Raw genomic sequence first — 14602 nt, forward strand, 5'->3', positions numbered from 1 at the left:
GTAACTAGGAGCACTACATTTTGTGTACTCTTCAAAAAGCAATTCAAAAGCCTAATACTACATAAAAAGTTTTGACCTAATGTTCTAAAATATCCCTAAATAGGAATATAAAAGATGGGAGTCTGATTCCAAAAGTCATTTATTTTTGAATAAAAATTTTGAAGTTAAATGGTTTCCATAATCTACAAGAATATTATCTACAAATTACCCCTCTTCTTCCAAGCTGCTAGTCATCCTATACAACTGAAACTACTGAACCCCAATCCAACAGGAAAAAGAGGCAAAGCCTACTTTGAATTATATTCACCTTCATGTGGTAAGATGAAGTAACTGTTTCACTGTTCATAATAGTTTCTGGGTATTAGCAAACTTTCATGTAGTAGCCAATTAATGGAAGATTAACCCACTACTGAAACAGTAAAAAAAACAAACTGAAGGTTATTTATGAAGTTCAGTCAAAAGCTGATGCTTAACACAGGGCTTTAATGTAACACCATTTAGTAATGCCAACAATCTGAGAAAAGTGGAGTGTGTTATGGATAAGAGAAATTGAGGAACACATCTGATGCAGTAGACATTTTATATCAACGGGGCAGATAACCAGCATGTAAAATAACATAAGTGCCTTTTAAAGAGATGAATACTGCTGCTGTTCATTCATTAATGTCAGACTTCTAATTAGGAGGCTGCATCTTCAACAAAGTGGAATACAGAACCAAGAAAATACTTTTTATTTATCTTTGTTTTTTGGTGGTTCCCCCCAACCAAGGACTGGGGGGGCGGGGGGGGTGAGGGGAGACAAACGTTGCTAAATTACCCTGGGTATGATAAATTAAATTACCCTGCAAATGAACAGTCTACTGATTTATACTGGTTATCCCACACCTCAGCTGGAAAAAACTGTAAAGGAAGCATGACATGCAATGTCCATTTAGGGTGAAGAAGGCAGACTTCTAGAAATGCAATGATCCCACACACTTACTTCAAGGAGAAACCTGCAGACATTATTTTCAGGTCTTGCTAAGTAACTGTTTATTTGCACTCAATACATTTGGGAAAGTCTGCTACATAGCTAAGGTCACTGTGACCACAGAACAACAGATGAAAAAGGATAAAGCACTCAACAGCAAGAAAATGCATCCCACCCTCGTAAGAATTTAAGTGAACAAGTAAAAAATTGAAGATAAACAGATACAGCCTTCATCTTTTACGAATATACTTCCTCCCCAATATCTCCCCAATATAAACACTCTGGAGTGTTTATATATTCAGTGCAAGAAACAGTATCATCGGTACATTTGCAACACCTCTGAAGAAACAATAAAGCTAAAAAAAAAAAATCTAGTTCTGAATACATTTCAGTGTGGTGTAATAATGATATTATTACACTAGTGATGGGGGAGAGGCTCTGATAGCACCCATCTGCATTCCACATGAAAAAACAGACCTAAGCTCATTTATTAAAAATTCTACAAGCCACATAACTTAAAAAAAAAAAATTTTTAACTGGACTGCTTTATCATGTAATTTAAGACACAACTGTTACATGAACTGCAAATAAAGATTTAAAAGGTTTAGCAGCTACAAAAATCAGAAAACTCATGCTAAAAGTCACTCCCCCATAAATACTTTTAGCCTGTGTTCAATTACAGTCAATTCTGAATTGGCTCAACTCTGGATTAGACTTCTGAAGTCTTTAAACGGAGTAAAAGAAATGGTAAAGATGAAGGATAGTATTCTATCCTGTACTTTGACCCTGGAAAGGTGTGGGTCTGCTTAACAAAGGAAGAAGAAACATACACATAATCACAATAAAGCTTAACACTATGCAGAGCTTATAATCATTTTTAGCAATGGACTGCAAGCTGCGCTGTGAAGACAAAATGCATAGCAGAGGAGAAAGCTCTTGGGAATTTGGGGAACTTGAGAAGATAAGACAGTGTCAACACAGTGGAAGATGTGATGAAAACACGTGCATCTACTCTGGAGCTCACACATGGGGTAGCTCCTTGAGAAGCCACCTGCTGGAGAAGGCTGGAGCCCAGACACCCCTGGCGTGTGAAGGATGAGTGCCTGAGTGCCGTCTATGCCACCTCGTCCCCTAACTGCAAAGCTGTGTGGGAACTGAGCTGTTCCAAGGGCAAGAGAACACACATACTTTATGGTCTAACCAACAAGTGAAATGTTTTTTCTTTTCGTATGTCTATTTTTAATATAACTTCAACAGAATCTTTATTTAAATTTGGGCTTCCATCCAATCACTCTCAATTTCCTTAGAAGAAATTGAATAATGGAAGCAAAGCAAAACAAGATTATAACCACAAATGACAGCATTTTAGACATGATTATCAATTAGGGGACAAAGACACTTAAATGTTTTGTAATACCAAACTTAAAAATTAGTTACAATTCACCAACTTCAAATTCATCCCCCTAACATTTTTAAAGGTTGGTTTTATTTCTGCACGGACAGATTAATATATTAAATTAAGCCAAGATTTTTAAAGACTGGAAAAGTTCTATCACTCTATTTTAAAAAACAAAGATGTTTAAAAACAAAAGAAATTACAAGTTAGTTGCTTCATGTTACATTTCACAACAATTAGGTTAAGCTTTTCTCTCTACAGAAACAGGGTCCTTTATGTCACAACTCCAATTATTTACTGCTAGATGTTTAAAATTACATGGGCGAGTGTTCAACTGGAACCTGTTGATGGTGATACATCTGAAGGTTTTTTGAGTTTCAACCTAAGGTGTGCCAGGTCCTCTCCTAGGACCCACACTTGCAGGGGAAGGGGAGGGAGAGAAAAATCACAGATCAAGTTCTTAAGATTGTTTCACTCTCTTCTTGGCTTTCTGTTTCTTGGTGATCTGTTCAAAATTTCATCCTCCTGTTGGTTGAAAACACAAGAAATTCACTATAATTAGCATTTTTTTTTTAAAGTAAAAATTCACCAAGTTTTCAAGATCAACCAGCTGAGTATAACTCATTTGAAGAAAAACAAACAAAAAAATGATTAGAAGAAAATGCACCAAAAACAAAGATTGGCTCAGTGGTGGTAGAATTGTGTGTGTGTTATAATTAATTCAGTCTGTTTTCCATAAATATGCACCTTTCTAAACCTAATCCATCAACATGTCCTTTAAAAAGGACCAAACACCAGGCTATCACATGTTATTCTGCTTAATCCTGAATAATCTACTGGCCTATGGATATATTAGTCCCACTTTGAGGCTGAGAAAGCATAGATTCATGAGGACTAAAGGCTATCCAAGCCCAAGCCAAGTCCATAATAATACTCAAGACTACAAGCCCAGGGGCTTCCCTGGAAGTCCAGTGGTTAAGACTCCATGCTGCCAGTGCAGGGAGCACAGGTTGGAACCCTAGCTGAGGAAATAAGATCCCACATGCTGCATGGCATGGCCAAAAGAAAAAAAAGACTATAAATCCAGTGCTCTTTCTATGCTACACCCACTTATTGTGTGAGGAATTTGGGGGAATATAAAAATAGACTGGCCCCTACCTGAAAGAATTCTGCATTCTAGTTGAGACAGCATATATCCATTGAAAATATAAACAACATTGACCATTATCAATAGAAGGGCAGAGTTGTGGTAGCTGGAAATGAAAACTGGGTAGTTTCCAGAAAGGATCAGAATGAAAGAGAAGTGCTGAGAAAAGAGACCTTGGTGAGAATGACATGGACTATTCTCCTTCCCTCATACCTCATATCCAATCCGATCAGAAATCCAGATCAGAAACTCATGTCCTTCTCTATTACCCTGCTCAGAGCCACCATATCTTGCCTGGATTATTACGGTAAACTAACTAGGCTCCTTGATTCTCCTTGGTCTGCAGAAAACATCAAAGCCAGAGTAATTAGATCCCATCAGTCCTTTGCCCGTAGACTGTGAGGCCTGCCTATTTCACTAGCAGGAAAAGCCAAGTACCATACAGCAGCCTCAGAGGCCTCACCTAACCTGGAGTCCTCCCCATGTTCTTTTTCTCCATCCTCGTAATCTACTGGCCATGCTGGCCTTCTAGACTACCATTTCAGGTCCTTTTAGTGGTTGTTTTCTCTGCCAGGAACTCTCTTCCCATGGACATCTCCATGGCACAGTCTTTTTACCGCTTTCAAGTTTTTGCTACGCTGAGGCCTATCTATCATCTTTAAAATTATGTACAACTCACTCTGCCCCCAGTACTTCCAAAACCTTTTTCTGTCCTTTTTATTTTTCATACCTCATTGCTTTTTATCATACTGTTCATTTACTTCCTTAAAATGCCCATTGCTCACTGTTTCCTTTCACTAGAATTAAGCTCCCCAAAGGTAGAGTATTTTTGTCTTGTTTGCTAACAATGCCTGGGACACAATGACTCCAGAAATATTTACTGAATGAATGAACGAATGAATTCATCAGCAAGAGGGACAAAAATTTTAGAATGCAGTGATTTGTCCAAGAAATAGCTTTAAGGGCACAGTGAGGAGAAACAGATGATGAACCAGGACTATAAACCACCTGAAGCTGCCATCACTAGAAAGCACTTTATTAGTCTTCCCTTGCCTCTGCTTATTACAGAAAGCCATTTTCAGCACAGAAAGTATTTTTGAGATTCAGATGTAATTTAAAAATTGAATTTTTTAATGCTAAGAATTCCACTGTTACAAAATTGGCTATAACAGAATTTTTACTGTCATAGCCATTGAAAATCATCTTATGAAAATACTCTGTACTTAAATGTACCTTCATCTGAGTTGCTTGAAACATAAAATATACTCTCCCCCCACTTTCTATTACCTCTGCTTTAGGCTTCCTGTCTTCCTCCTCTTGACTGACAGTGTCACCATCTTCTTCAACATCACTTTTTTGCTTCTCTTCTAAGAAATAAAAGTAAAACAACTGAGCAAAATCTTACACTTATTTTTTGGTAACTAGAAAATTAACATTAGAACACACTTCTAGAATCTAAAACAATCCTGACAGTAACTTGCTTATAAGGGTTTAAAGCAACATCTTAGGGTGCTGGCTTAGAGCAGATACTTTGGGGTCTACTTCTTACCAAGTTTCTCTTCACCTTCCTCTTCCTCATCTCCCTTTTCCTTCTCCTCTTCCTTTTCTTCTTCATCCTCCTTCACATCTGGCTGAGGAGCATCCGTCTTTTTGTATTCCACAGGACTGGCCTGTTTCTGAAATATTCCCCCAAAGCGCAACAGGTTTGTTCATATTTTATGTATTATATTACCACGTAATTATTGAATGCCTATGAGCAAAGTTCTGTACAAGCAGTATGCTGGAACAGATACAAAGAAATGTGTAAGAAGGAATTGCTGCCTGAGAGCTTCCTCTCCAGTGAGCATGTGTGGTTCAAGGTAGAAAGAACAGTACAAGCTAAGGGGTCAGGCAGGAATGTGCAAGTCTAACTAGTCAAAGGTGACTGAGTAGCACATATATAGAACAGTGGTGGAGGATAAAGCTGGAAAAGAAGATTGGGGATTAGGTTACAAAATGTCTTGAATGTAGTATGAAGCACAAGTCTGCTTTAGCAGAAGTAGAGGGCCTAAACAAAATTTTCTTTTTTTTAACTGCATATAACAAAGACTAAACAAGAAAAACTACAATAAGGCTGTATTACTCCTGTATGTGGTGTTTGGGGGAAAGGGGGAATGCTGAAAAGAGAAATGGATAATGAGAAATCAAAGACTGAATTATGAAGTATATGAACAGAAACAAGTATGCCAGCAGGAAAAACTAGTTTGTGCCCAGATGGGTCAGTTTTATATCTGGTTTTTTTTTTCCTTTCTTCTTTTCTTTCAGAAAACTGCTGCCAAATATGAAGGAGTGCAATACACTAGACTAGCAACTGAGGGGCTAACAATCCTACTTCCATCTAGGCACAATACATGGCCACTGAAAATAGTGAACAGGGTTTCAGAAGTCAGCACCAAATGTGGCCCAGTCATTACTGAGCTGCTACAAAGAAAAACCTCTGGCAATATATCTTGGTTATTTTTAACATGGTAAGAGTGAATCAAAATAAAACAAACCAACAACAACTCATACCTTTCCAGAACAGCAGAAGAGGATGACAAGAAACACAGGCAGAGCTACAGTCAAAATGTAGACCACCCAGAGCCATGGGCGCTCCTCAGCTGCCTCAATCATCTGCCCCACTACACCTGGCTGGAAAACAAGACAGCACTCATTTCACGGTCTGGCTTTTGACACTAAATATAGGCAGTACTGTCCCACTGTTAAATTACTGCATGGCACTGCTCAGATACCATTTCACAGGATTCAAGCCTAGATGTCCATACAATGTAAAGAGGAAATAAAAGAAAAGTCTCAATTTTCCTGTTGTCTTTATCATCAAGGGTATTTCTCTTTCCTAGGTGTGAAAGCTGGCTTTCCAATTACCTGCAAAGATTCTTAACCTCAGGGACCAGTGAATGAAGAATTTCTTTATCTTAGTGTGTCTCCAATTTTCAATCTGGCCTTATGACCAATTATTTGAAAATTCCATTTTTAATAAACCAAGATTCAATATTTAAGAGTGCATTAAAACAGATCCTAAAGGGAAAGCTTTGTTACATCTTTGTTTTTAGCTGTTTACATTGGAGGACAGTTGGTTTACGGAGTTGTACTGGTTTCTGCTGTACAGCAGAGTGAGTGAGTTATACATGCATCTGCTCTTCTAGACTCTGTTCCCATACAGGTCACTAAAGGGCTGAATAGAGTTACCTGTGCAACACAGTAGGTTCTTATTAGTTATCGATTTCATATGTATTAGTATATATGCCAATCCCTGTTAACTCTATTTTAACACAATTTTAAAAGAAATATCATGCATGTAACACAAATATAGACTCAAAACCTTTGTATTAACCTACTGAAATCATGTCCAAAACCCCAGTATTTTGTCTTTAGTAAACACAGGTCCCACTTTCTATGACAACATTCCCAAATAAGGGAAAAGACAAATCTTAAAAGATCACTCCTCACAACAGTAGCAATTAGTTACCTATAAAAGACATAAATGCACAAGAAACAAGGAAGCACAAACCTCAGAAGCCCCATCTGCAGCTTTCTTCAGACCCCATCCATCATTGGCCCAATCGTCAACCACTCTTCGATCACCACAAATGATAAAGTTGTCAAAAAAAATGTCCGAAGTCATAGACCACAGTTCCAAACCAATAGCACTAAAAGGAGTCATTTTGAAAGGCTCTAGATCTTCAAAGAAATCTGGATTTGGTATTTTCCGTGGTTTCCAGATTCCCTAGAGAAAATTATTTTAAAAAATCATTTCAGATAATGATCAACACAAATTTACAGTGAACCTAAATAAGATGAATTCTGCATTATCTGTGAAGTAAGTGCTGACTGTGTGAAACTTAACAGGAGGAAAACAATAAATGCTATTAATGTCTCTAAGAGGGCTGAATTCCAACTACTTCCAATTTCTACTTTCAGTTTCACCCATGACCTAGATTCAGACCAACACCTTGCTCTACCTGGCACATTCCAAGAGCCTTCACTCTGACCAACTAATGGCTGGTAGGAAAGGGAGCATAAATCAGTACAGACTTCTTCAGTGGTGAGGTGTACACAAACTTCAACCAGATATTTCACCTCAGACAACTACCTAGAGAAACAGTTACCACATATACTCAGACGAGTACAAGAAAAATTACTGTAGCAAGGATTCTAAAAGCAAAAATGGCAATTCACCTAAATGTCCATCGACAAAACAGCTAAGGGGCAACTTTTCTTATTGTCTGCACAACTAAAAATACACTTAAAAACAGGAAAGTATACACAGTCTATATGTAGAGATACAACTTACACTTTGAAGTAAGTTGTAAAGTAGAAATTAATGATTTTAAATAATCTGACTAGAACAGAAACAGAAGTGAGACCAGGGTTGGAATTGTTACAGACCCACAGTAAACGAAGCTTTAAGGTATCACCACCAGTATTATCATCTCATTTGAGCTTCAGAGTCTTTCTATAGCTGAAGATACCGAGGTCAGGCAATGAGCTAACTCATGGTCAGGAAACCAACTCTCATCATAGTCCCCTATCCATGCTACCAGAGACTGCCAGTTTGGATATTTATGGCTGCAGCACCCCTGCCACATGGCAGCAGGATGTCCAAACCACAAGTTTTCATGTTTGTTTTTGTTATAATGCAATTATGAAAGCTCATCTTTCCACTTTCTAGGTTTATCTTTTCAACACAACACCTAAGTTCTCTCTTAATTCTGAAGTTTACTTTGTTTTTAATTCAGTTGTTTGGACATAGAGGATCAATCTGTGGCAGCCTCATTACACACTCGAGAACTATCTGAACACAAAGAGCTCAATGAAGCAGCTCAACCATCAGGAAGTACTAACCTGGTAGTTAGGGTTGTCAATCATGGGGGGCTTCCATCTGCCCTTATAATTAGGATTGTCAATCATGGGTCGCTGCCAGACACCGCACCCAGGGGCCGACTCACACTTAGGGTTGGCAATCTGAGGAGCCTCCCATTCTCCGTCCATATCTTCATCCCTGTGGAGATATAAACAAACTACAAGTGGGTTCTGTAAGCAGGACTATGAAAAGCTACCCCAGGGCTTCCCTAAAATCCTGCAGGAATATTCAGCGGCGTACTACAAAGCATCATTTTGTTTTCGCTTCCAGTAACAAAGGATTTCCTGTGACAAATACATTAAAAAGAGAGATGAGGGACTTCCCTGGTGGTCCAGTGGCTAAGGCTCCATGCTCCCAATGCAGGGGGCCTGGGGTTCGATCCCTGGTCAGGGAAGTAGATCCCACATGCTACAACTAAGACCCAACACAGTCAAAGAAATAAATAAAAACAAATATTAAAAAAAAATAAATAAAATAAAAAGAGAGATGAAAATGTAATCAATTTAGTCTGTGGAGCTCTACACTTAAGTTTGAACAGTTGAATACTGGAGTGGGTTGCCATTTCCTTCTCCAGGAGATCTTCCTGACCCAGGGATTGAACCCAGGTCTTCTGCATTGCAGGCAGACACTTTACCGTCTAAGCCACCAGGGAACTCCTGGCTGTATTTAAGTATTAACTTTTATGTCAATAAAAAAAAGCAGGCAATGTTAAAAGTTAACCAACGCTCATACCAGTCCTCTGGCTTCTCTGCATCTGGGTCAGGTACATATTCAGGCTCATCATCTAACCAGCCTTCAGGCTTTGTAGCTTCTTCATCTGGAATCTTAGCAGGAGCATCTTCATCCCTTAACACAAAAGAAAAAGACAATTAATGACAACACTGGCCACAGAATTACAATGACTACAGTGTGGTCCCACTTTGTGAAATAGCTCCTCCTAGAAATATCTAAAATCATATGCAAGGGCCTAGTATGCAGAATATATAGAGAACTCTTACGATTCAATAATAAAATACAATTTGATTTAAAAACCAATAGAGGATTTAATAAACATTTCTTCAGACATACAAATGCCCAAAAAGCACATGAAAATATGTTCCACATTACTAGTCATCATTTTTGAAATGCAAATCAAAACCACAATAAGATACCACTTCATACCCAGTAAGATGACCATATTGAAAAAGGACTGATAAAACTAAGTATTGGCAAGGATATGGAAAAAAATGAAACCCTCCTACATTGCTTGTAAGAAAGCAAAATGGTGCAGCTACCTTGGAAAACAGTTTGGCAGTCCCTCACAAAATTAAACATAGTTACCATGTGACCTAACAATTCCACTCCTAGGCATGTACCCAAGAGAAATGAAAATGTATATTCACCCCAAAACCATTCATTTGAATGTTCATAGCAGCGTTATTCACAACCATAGCCCAAAAAGGGAAACAACCTAAACGTCAATTAAACAAGGAATGAGTAAATAAAATGTGGTATCACCCATACGATGGAATATTATTCAGTCATAAAAAGAAAGTATCGATACAAGGTTCCACATGGATGAGTCTTAGAGTCTTAAAACTATTATGCTAAGCCAAAGAAGCTAGACACCAAAGACCACATATCTTATTAATCCTATATCCAGAATGGTCAAATCCATAAGGCAGAAAGTAGGTAAGTGGTTGCCAGTGGCTGGTGGAAGGGAGAAATAGGGAGTAAGTAACTGCTTCATGGGTATGGGCTGCTTTTTGGGTCATAAAAATGTTCTAGAATTAGACAGTGGTAATCACTGCACAATACTGTGAATATACTAAACCAGTAAACTGTACACTTTAAAACGGTGGATTTTAGCGTGTGAATTATGACTTTAACAGTCAACCTTCTAAGTTTATCAAGAAGTACCTAATTTCAAAGCTTTATGCAGTTACTGTAAGACAGTGCTACTTTAGCTGGTAAGCAAGGACATCTCCTATTCTTGGTCAGGGTTATGCTTATTTTAGAACTATGCTAGTTTAAAATTGTGTTAGGACTAAAACTTGTCTATCATTCAGCTGACCTTTTAAGCTCAACATTTACTTCTCCTCCCCCAAAACAAAACAGCTAGTTAAGGAATACAACAGTGAACAAGGTGAGCCCAAATCTAATGTTCACCAAACATACAAATAAACTCACCCTTTACACCAGTGCAGCATGTAAGTATCAACCAGAATTTTACTATGAAACCTAAGAGGATGCTTTTACAAATGGAAGATCAGTTTTATCATTTCTCTTTGTTCACTTTCTAACATTTCCACAAGTCAACCATACCAAGACTTCAAACAGGGTCATATGCAAGAGAGCAACCCACCTGTTTTCATTTCTTGCCACTCTCCAATTTGCATCCTACATAGAAGACCGCTCAATTTCCCTCGCATGTGTTACGCTCGCTCCTGGTCCTCTACTTTTGCACATGATATTCTCCTTCAACCAGGAAATACCATTTCCCATCTTTACCAGTCAGTTATCTCTTGCCCACTTTCAATTCTCAATTTAAAAATACTGAAGTTTGGTATACCTGGTGCTCCAGTCACCATGGAAACACCTATTAGGTCATTCACCACATGCATGCCAACCTCAACTGCCTGTCTCACAGCTAGAGTGAGAGCTGTGCAGGCAGCCGTGTGCCTGTGGCTCTGTGCTCTGGTGCTCAACAGAGAGCAGAGATCTCCTGAGTACTGTTTAATAGGAGAAAGGCTATTTTCCAAATCAAAAATTTAGGACTCCAGCTTTAAATTGAATTGTAGAAGCATGGGAAAGGCCAGGCCGAAAGATGTGACGTTTCGCCACAAACCAACTGTGTTGCCACAGGCAAACCGTGTCATTAGTTTCAGCATTTAGTAGCTTGTAAAATGGTGTGAGGCAGTCCAGATGATCATGACAGCCCTGGTGATCACTATGTGGTCACTAGTATTTTCAGCTACAGTAGTCTGCATTTTTCCCAACATTTAGATTGCATCACAGATTATTCAAATTATCCAATTTCAACCATTACTGGATTGCTTAAGCCACATGGAATATATGAAATGCTCCACTGCATTCAAAAACAGGTACCAAAGACTCACCAGTCATCTGGTTTGACAGCATCAGGATCTGGTATTTTTGGTCTTTCATCCCAATCTTCAGGCTTCCGGTCTTCTGGGTCCTCAATTTCACGTGAAGGATTTACAGGAGGAGTCATGTCATTTAACAGATTCCCACTGTTCACAACAGATTGGTCCACTAATATTTCAAAACTATTATCTGGATTCAAGACTGAAAAAAATTAAATGCAATTTTAAAAAGTTAATTAGCCACTTATTCCCAAGTTTTCTTTACCACAAAAGATCATATTTCTTTTTTTTTTAAAGATCATATTTCTAACAGAAAGCAGAAGCACGGAGTAGTGACTCTGGGTATTAAGAGTCGGAACATGGTCATGGAGGCTTAGGCAAGTTTGTACTCTTTTCCTTATCTATAAATCATAAACATTAGTTCTTCAGGTTTTTAGAAATTAAACAACAGGTAAAATTTTAAAACACCAAAATATTCCATGAATGAACATAAAAACATCAAAAAACCAAAGGTATGCAAAGTAACTGCAATATTGGTTTGTCACAAATGGTTACACACAGGTCAACAGGCAAATAAGTTTATTTAATATAACAGTCCCCCAGTAGAAGAGGTCCATTTCCTCATTTTCTGAGTTAGTATTACCACGATCTATGTTGCCAACAGTTCCAATCACACAAACCTTTTATTTAACCACAATCTACTCAGGTTGTACTTTTGGAATCCACTGAAGAATGCAAACATAAGTTTAAATCTATAAAGGTATCTTAAGTGAAATTATGCTAAAGCCTGGATCCTACAACTAAATGTCTAATAGGCAAGTGACTAGATCACAGCACATCCAGAATACTGTGGAAGGTAACAGAGTTCTATGCTGCTCTCCTAAACGATAATGAAGGTGATCAATGTTATCAATGAAACATACTCTCATAGAAAATTCTCACATGTTTGTGAAGAGAAAAAATAAAATATACTTAACCTTTAATATAAAATTATGTGTTTACACATATATACATGTTTATTCACATATGGCCAAATACATATCACAATGTTGATATTTCAGATACTTTAAATGTCTTTTTTCCTTTCAAATTTCTATGCTGAATATGTATACTTTTGTTATAAAGAAAAAAAGTTATTGCATTCTTTAGGAAAAGAGGCATGACTATATGTGATCTCAAAGCAGCAGAAAAAAGCCTTATGAATATAAAAACCCCATTCCAATGTCTGAATGATTATACTCAACTGTCTAGGTGTTGGAGCATCCAAACAAGTTCAACTAGAAGACACTGAGAAAAACTGTACACACATTTCTATTCTATGTCCTATTACTTAACGCTCTACCAACAAGAAAATAAACAAAGGCAGGAGATGAGTGGAGATTAAGCAAAGAATCTCTTTACGGGACATACAAGCTTTTCTTAAAACCTGTTTCTCAATTCAACCTAAGGAAGAAACATTTCTTTTAGTGCTGAGAAACTAAGTTCTTCTCACCACTAAGATATTAAGTCAACAGAGATTGTTATTTGCAGGTTTATAATCTTTAGAAGGATGATAAATGGGTAGTGCCAAAAAAAACCCAAATTAATTAATAGTTTTTCTTACTTAATGTATAAAGATGTGTTTTCTTATCAGTAAAATAGGTCTTTAGATCTGCATCTGGCCTCTTAGCATGCTTTTCTTCATATACACCCGTTTTGGGGTTTTTGTGGCGGAAGATGAAGTGCAACTTATAGTCCTCTCCACATTTATCTGGACCAAACATAATCGTATACGGGGTCTTGTCATGGAACTGATCCTTCAGAAACAAAAATGAATTAAGTAACTCAAAGTGTTGAAAAGCAACTTTTCAAAAGTATGATACATCCTCTTACAAAATCCCAAATAGTGTCCTATTTATTCATTTATGAGATTTGTACAGATACCAGTGAAAAGTAATAACCAGAAATTACCAGAAATTTTACTGAGAATGTATGAAAGTGATTAAAACATAAAATAATGCATTTATCTAGAGAGTTACTGCTTCTTTTATAAAGTTTGCTAAAACTAAAAATTACATGGGACAGAAACTAAGAAAGAACTTCAAAATTTACATTTCAAATAAAAAGCACAGAAACGTCAAAGTCGATATTTTCAACTTCCAAGATATTTCAACAGCAGGAAAGAAGACCTTTCACAGGTCTTAGCAAATTTTCTTTCGTTTTCTCTGAAATTCTTAAAAGATAACTGGGTGGCTACATAAACAAAAGTACTTACCAGATTGAGCTCTGGGGTTTTGGAAAGTAGTTTCACATAGGCACCGCCACATTCTATCCCATTTTGGAAATTAACCTCATACCTAATTTTAGGGAAAAAAGCAGAAACCATATGGCATTAACTTATTTCCCCTTTCCCTCATTTTGATCACATGTTTTATTACAGGTTATATGTAAAAATTTCATCTTCTATTGTTATGTCCACCCAATCCTCCAAAATTAAATAAGCAAAAAAACCCAAAAAAAACAGAAAAACGTAATGCAGATTCCCAATAAATACTTTCTGCAAAATCCAGAAGTTCATTTGGTATCAGGAGGAAAAATAGCTGATTTATTTCAAAATAATTTATTGGGCATGAAAAAAAATGTTACAAGATGCTGAAACACATCCTAAAATTTCTATTGCAACATGTAATTTTTATTCTCATTATTTTTTACATAGAGTAACAGTTTTATAACATGTATCATTCTTCCCAGAAAGCTTCTATCAACCAAGTGTTTTACTCACTGAACAATGAGAGGCTTGGTATCAAAGATGAAGGGCTTGTTCAGTTTAGTAGAGATAGCATGGTGTTTGGCCCGAGACATCAACACAAGTCCTTTATCGCCTGGAAGTTTTGTTTCCTTCATTTCATCTACCTCCCATTTTCCTGCAAGACAACAAAAAAAAGTTCCATTCCCTAACTACACCTCTGAAGATCCTTAAATGGTAATAAATAAAACTCCGAGTTGTATAAATTCATCACACGGACAAATGTTTAACATGTTCCATTTACCTCTGATAGCTGGCCTATTAATATTAAACACACATAACTGATAAATATTAGGATATAGTTTTTAAAAACCC

The 14602-nt window shown here is 37.2% G+C and overlaps 1 protein-coding gene across 3 annotated transcripts in view; it reads right to left on the bottom strand.

Moving 5' to 3' along the window:
- Positions 1-463: 463 nt before the first annotated feature.
- CANX (calnexin) overlaps positions 464-14602 on the bottom strand; it is a 30673-nt gene continuing 16534 nt past the window's right edge. For all 3 annotated transcript variants that reach the window (XM_043910702.1, XM_043910704.1, XM_043910703.1), the window contains exons 5-15: positions 14264-14405; positions 13757-13838; positions 13106-13298; positions 11515-11704; positions 9149-9262; positions 8398-8554; positions 7064-7279; positions 6064-6183; positions 5063-5189; positions 4801-4880; positions 464-2891 (exon numbers count right to left, since the gene is read on the bottom strand). In XM_043910702.1, coding sequence (XP_043766637.1) covers positions 2838-2891; positions 4801-4880; positions 5063-5189; positions 6064-6183; positions 7064-7279; positions 8398-8554; positions 9149-9262; positions 11515-11704; positions 13106-13298; positions 13757-13838; positions 14264-14405 — 1475 coding nt within the window. In that variant the 3' untranslated portion in view covers positions 464-2837. The remainder of the gene's footprint in view (positions 2892-4800; positions 4881-5062; positions 5190-6063; positions 6184-7063; positions 7280-8397; positions 8555-9148; positions 9263-11514; positions 11705-13105; positions 13299-13756; positions 13839-14263; positions 14406-14602) is intronic.

This window comes from Cervus elaphus, chromosome 9, assembly GCF_910594005.1.
Source record: "Cervus elaphus chromosome 9, mCerEla1.1, whole genome shotgun sequence".
NCBI classification, from domain to species: domain Eukaryota; kingdom Metazoa; phylum Chordata; class Mammalia; order Artiodactyla; family Cervidae; genus Cervus; species Cervus elaphus.